This window comes from Stylophora pistillata, chromosome 3 (genome assembly GCF_964205215.1).
Source record: "Stylophora pistillata chromosome 3, jaStyPist1.2, whole genome shotgun sequence".
Taxonomy (NCBI): domain Eukaryota; kingdom Metazoa; phylum Cnidaria; class Anthozoa; order Scleractinia; family Pocilloporidae; genus Stylophora; species Stylophora pistillata.
The window spans coordinates 24,275,869-24,280,407 of NC_142521.1; the positions used below are offsets into that span (position 1 = coordinate 24,275,869).

General features: G+C 36.6%; 2 protein-coding genes across 2 annotated transcripts in view; one reads left to right on the forward strand and one right to left on the reverse strand.

The window, feature by feature from the left end:
- Positions 1-3,283: 3,283 nt before the first annotated feature.
- LOC111332972 (uncharacterized) lies at positions 3,284-4,190 on the reverse strand. The gene has a single exon (XM_022938469.2). It carries the CDS (start codon positions 4,139-4,141, stop codon positions 3,488-3,490), a length of 654 nt encoding a protein of 217 aa, XP_022794204.2. The 5' UTR covers positions 4,142-4,190; the 3' UTR covers positions 3,284-3,487.
- Positions 4,191-4,252: 62 nt separating this feature from the next.
- Positions 4,253-4,539, forward strand: part of LOC111332960 (uncharacterized) — a 16,809-nt gene continuing 16,522 nt past the window's right edge. The window contains exon 1 of the mRNA XM_022938449.2: positions 4,253-4,409. The gene's annotated coding sequence lies outside the window, so the exon portion shown is untranslated. The remainder of the gene's footprint in view (positions 4,410-4,539) is intronic.

Sequence of the window (4,539 nt, forward strand, 5' to 3'; positions counted from 1 at the left end):
TATCCTCTGTGCTGTATTTGCCATTTGCTTTAGAGAATACATGACTTATCAATAAGAGAAAAGGCAATAATGTTGCAAAGAACACAATTAATGGTCCTTTTTAAAGTTGTGGGCTTGGTTGCCAAGCCTTTGAACAGGAGTGAGGCTAAGGGTGACCTTGTTATAATACAAATGTTGCTGCTTTTCAAATGTAGATTACTCTGTTATCAGGCTACAACTAGATACTGGTCTCTGTCACAACAATGTCATGTTCAGCCTCACTCCAATCAAAGGCTTGGCAACTAAGTACACAACTGTAAAATGGCCTATTGTTTTAATTGATGCATGCAGTATTATTCAACATTATGTCAACTGTGCCAACATTTTTGTGTGAAAACGCATAATATATACAGTGTCAGACAAATAACATGGATAAGCTTCACATTTCATATACCACAAAAATTGACTTTTCAGTCTAGTTTGTAGCTATCAACTTTAATTTTGGACTTGAAGTCTGCTTTACAATTTGAGATAGACTTGTGAGTAATCTCTTACTGAGGGAGCACAAATTAATGGACAGGACATGTTTTATGTGAATATACAATGGGTTCAATCATTGATGGCATTTGTCCTTGACGCTTGTTAATTGCATGAGTCAGTGCATGAAATTCTGTCATTATGAAGCTAGTCAGTAAACTTGATTCAATCACAATGGATGCTTGTGAGTAGACAGCCTTTCTTATGAGTTTTATTCAAACTCTTTACATTCCTTTGAGATGCAAGCCGTCTGATAATTAAAGCTTTTACTCTGTTCTAGTTTGTTAGATGAAGTTTGTAGGCTATTACTAAATATTTGGGTTGATCTTGTGCATTAATTTGGTGTTTTGACATATTGCCCTCTGATAATCAAACATTTTGTTTTCAAATGTTCACCTGGGTGAGAATGATGAGGTGATCTCATATGGGTTGGGTGTGGAATTTTGGAACAATATCTAACTCAGGGTGGAGGAGAAAGTAAATTTTGGAACACATCTGAGGTTCAGTAAGGGTAGATAATTACATTTGCATCAGTCTTATCAAAGTCAACAATAGAAGAATTTAATGAATCAGTATGTTTGTATATGTAAGACCAAAATCACTTACTGCTGGATGTAATACAGCAATTATATGAGGAATGATAAGACAGATGTTTCCTGGTAAATTTGTTATTAAGAAGCAATCATTGTCAAGTTAATGGCCAAGATGCAAAAATTAAAGCCAAGTCACATTATATTTTGTAGTTGTTGTTTGATTGTTGTCTGTAGATGATATTTGCCTTTTTGAAGCTTGATTTAAAAATAACTCCAGACTAAATAATACAAAGAATTCCCTTTGCTGTGGTTGCAGTTTAGTTCCAAACGCTCCATGATTACGCTCTCTCTTTCTCTGCTGGCTGGGCAATGGAGGTGGTGACAGGTGTGCTCCTAGCAATTGGGTCACCATCATTTCAGAGAGAACTTATTAATAAGACTGGTTAAAGCTCTTTACAACTAAGTACATGTATCATAACACTTAAAAGGTAACAATCCTAACCCAATCACTAAAAAAGAAATGAGACAAGAAGTCAATAAAAGAGAAGCATACTCAAGAAACCAAAAGTCCAAAATCCAAACCCAAAACCAGTCAGATTAATGATTGAGTGAGAAGTTGTTTTTAGCACGATAAATAAAATCAGCATTGCTGGTGGGTCGTGCAAACAATAGTTACGAAATAATAAAATACTTAAACATATGTACAATTTTAAAATTAAGACTTAAAAGCTAAGACCTATCAGAAATATTTGTAGTCGGTATCTCTGTTTTTAGTTATGGCTAAAATCGGTTCGAAATTTATTTTATCTGTGATCCGTTGTCATGCCCTTTTGGAAAAAAATAAATGAACAGATGACATTGACACTTTGTGATCTCAATGAATAACCAGATCTTTTGTGAATCATCTTTAAATATGCCAAAATTTCACCTCAGATACCAGCAAGTTACTAGAAAATATTGTTCAATACCATGGCAAGTGGCCTGTGAAGTTGAAAAAAAAATCGTGTGTATCTTTTATCCATCTCTTGGCAATCTGTTGGACAATTGTGAGCTACCTTTAAGTGTGCATGGCTCAAAGGATTTTTTTGTTTTGTTTAGTTTTTTTTTTTGCAATTAGCAATGGCTGTTTGTGAACCTCTTACTGTAGTTTTGGCTGCAGACAGGAAAATACTGAATTGTGTTTAGAATCCCCATAAAAATTTTAATCAAATCTAGCATAATGGAAGAAAAAACCTCACTTGTTAAAGTTACTCTTGGAATCCCAAACTGCAAGTGGTCTGTAATTTCTGCTTGTGAGAAGTGAAACAATATCTACACTATAACTAATGTAAATACTCAAATCAACATCCGTTCACTGCTTTATGCTTTGGATAGTAATTATCAAACTGATTTGTTTCAGGCATGCATCTTTTTGGCTGAATAGGTTAGTGATGCAATTTTTCCTGACTAAATACAGAGAATAAGATAGCAAAACCAATGAAATTCCAGTTAACTTTCAAAACTTGAGTGGAACTTGCTGTGTTAAAAAATTACAGAACTTAAAGGGAGCACTTGTTAGACTAATTGACTGTTGAAAAAGGATGAGTTATACACATAGCAAAGGTAGTCTTTTTACAAGTCAAGTGGCCCATCAGGCTAGCACCTAACTCTGGTTTCTGTAGCATGAAGCAACTAGGAGTATTTCTCTCCCCCCCTGGATGGGATGCTTGTCCATCACAGGGTTACCCCCTGCATGAAATCTGCCAGTACCCATTAAAACACCTGGCTCAAGAGAGGCACTGTGACAGTAAAGTGTCTTTCCCAAGAACACAACACAACGTCACTGGTCAGGGCTTGGACACCCAGCCATCCAGAGTCGAGCACACTAACAATGATGCCACTGCGCCTTGGGCAGCAGATATACTCAAAAAAATATACTTTTTTATAGAAAATAATTTGAAAAATGCTGCATATGGTCCTTTAAAAACTAAATAAAATGTTCTGCTGATCTGAAAAAGGCCTAATCTTTGACTACTACAGCTGTGTGATGTGACACTGCAGTTGAAAGATTGGTTGATATTTATGTCAATAGACAGTCAATAGTTTGGTGAAGGAAAATACTATGACAAGGGAAAACAACATTTAAGGAGCACAGAACTTGTATACTACAGGTAGCCTGCATGTGAGTCTGCACTAGGCAATAAATAAATTTAAGCTTTGTTGAGGCTTCTTTGGGTACATACAATTCACGCCAGTTAAAGAAACATCTCTCATTGCCTGACAGAGATACAGTATAATTTGGTTTTATCAACTGAAAGTACAGTATTTTGTGGATCAATATAAGCTGCATATGTCTATAGTTGTAACCTGGTTATGACTGAGAAAAATCGTCAGTAGATATAACCTCGATCGACTGAAATTTGACATAATACTTTCACTGAATATAACAACTGTATATTTTACGAGGATTTTTCAAACTCCGAGGCTTCTTTTTTCTGCCGCTTTTCAATAAAGTGCAACACCTGCTGAGCTTCTACAAGCTCCTTGTGAATAAAATACTTTCGTCCATGAGCTTCAAAGGTGGAAAATGCTCTATCGTCTGGGTATACAAAAATGTCATCAGCAGAAAATTCCACTCTTTTCCGCAAAGCAAGTAAAGATAGTGTCTCGACGGCGAAAATGTTTTCTTTTGGATTGAAGTCCATCTTGTGCACATAAGCTTTGGCTACAAAATGAAGTAAAGCAGTTGAACCTGTACCAATCGTACATAATAATAATACCGCGATTGTCTTCATTGCGGCCGAAGATGCTTGATTTCCAAAAAGCACCAACAATGGAGAACAAACTAAGGTCGACGCTGCTGTAGTCAGGGAAAGCAATTTTACAAGTTTGACTGATCTGGAGATTGGACCTTCATAGACAGTTTTCCACTCGCTTGATGAATCATTCAGATACCGGTATTGCCAGCTTGCCGGCCGCAGGAAAGACTTAGTCCTAAGTAACATATCCTGGTTCACATTCGCTGCACTCAAATGCTTTATCCACCTGATTGTGTCTAAAGATCTGAAGTTTGATAGTCGAAATGACACCTTCCTTGCTAAAAAGCACAACATAGTCAGTGACTGGTCAACTGGTCGACCGCAGTAACTCGCTGTGTTCAATGTTAACACGTGCACTTGGAAAGCCGCTGACCTGCCACAATATTATCACGTGATAGGCTTTAAACCAATGAATGTAGAAATTTCGTCCGCCATTCTCGAGTAGGATGGAGACCGATGAAACATGTTATTCCTTTATCGTTAATGGTTGTGAAGAAATCTTGGGATGTTTTGGTGCTAACTATTGATTCGTTTTGTTATTGATTCGCTTGGAGTTGACTCGGTAAGTTATGATTCGGTTCATGGTCCACGTTATATAGCTTACATTTCACTTGTTAATCTGAATGATTTACATGGTTGGAAAACATGGTTTGTCGTTTCCGTTTCAAATTGTTATTTATTTCTGGTTGTAG

Coding starts and splice junctions, on each gene's coding strand:
- LOC111332972 (XM_022938469.2), bottom strand. CDS start 4,141: ATGTTGTGCTTTTTAGCAAGGAAGGTGTCATTTCGACTATCAAACTTC.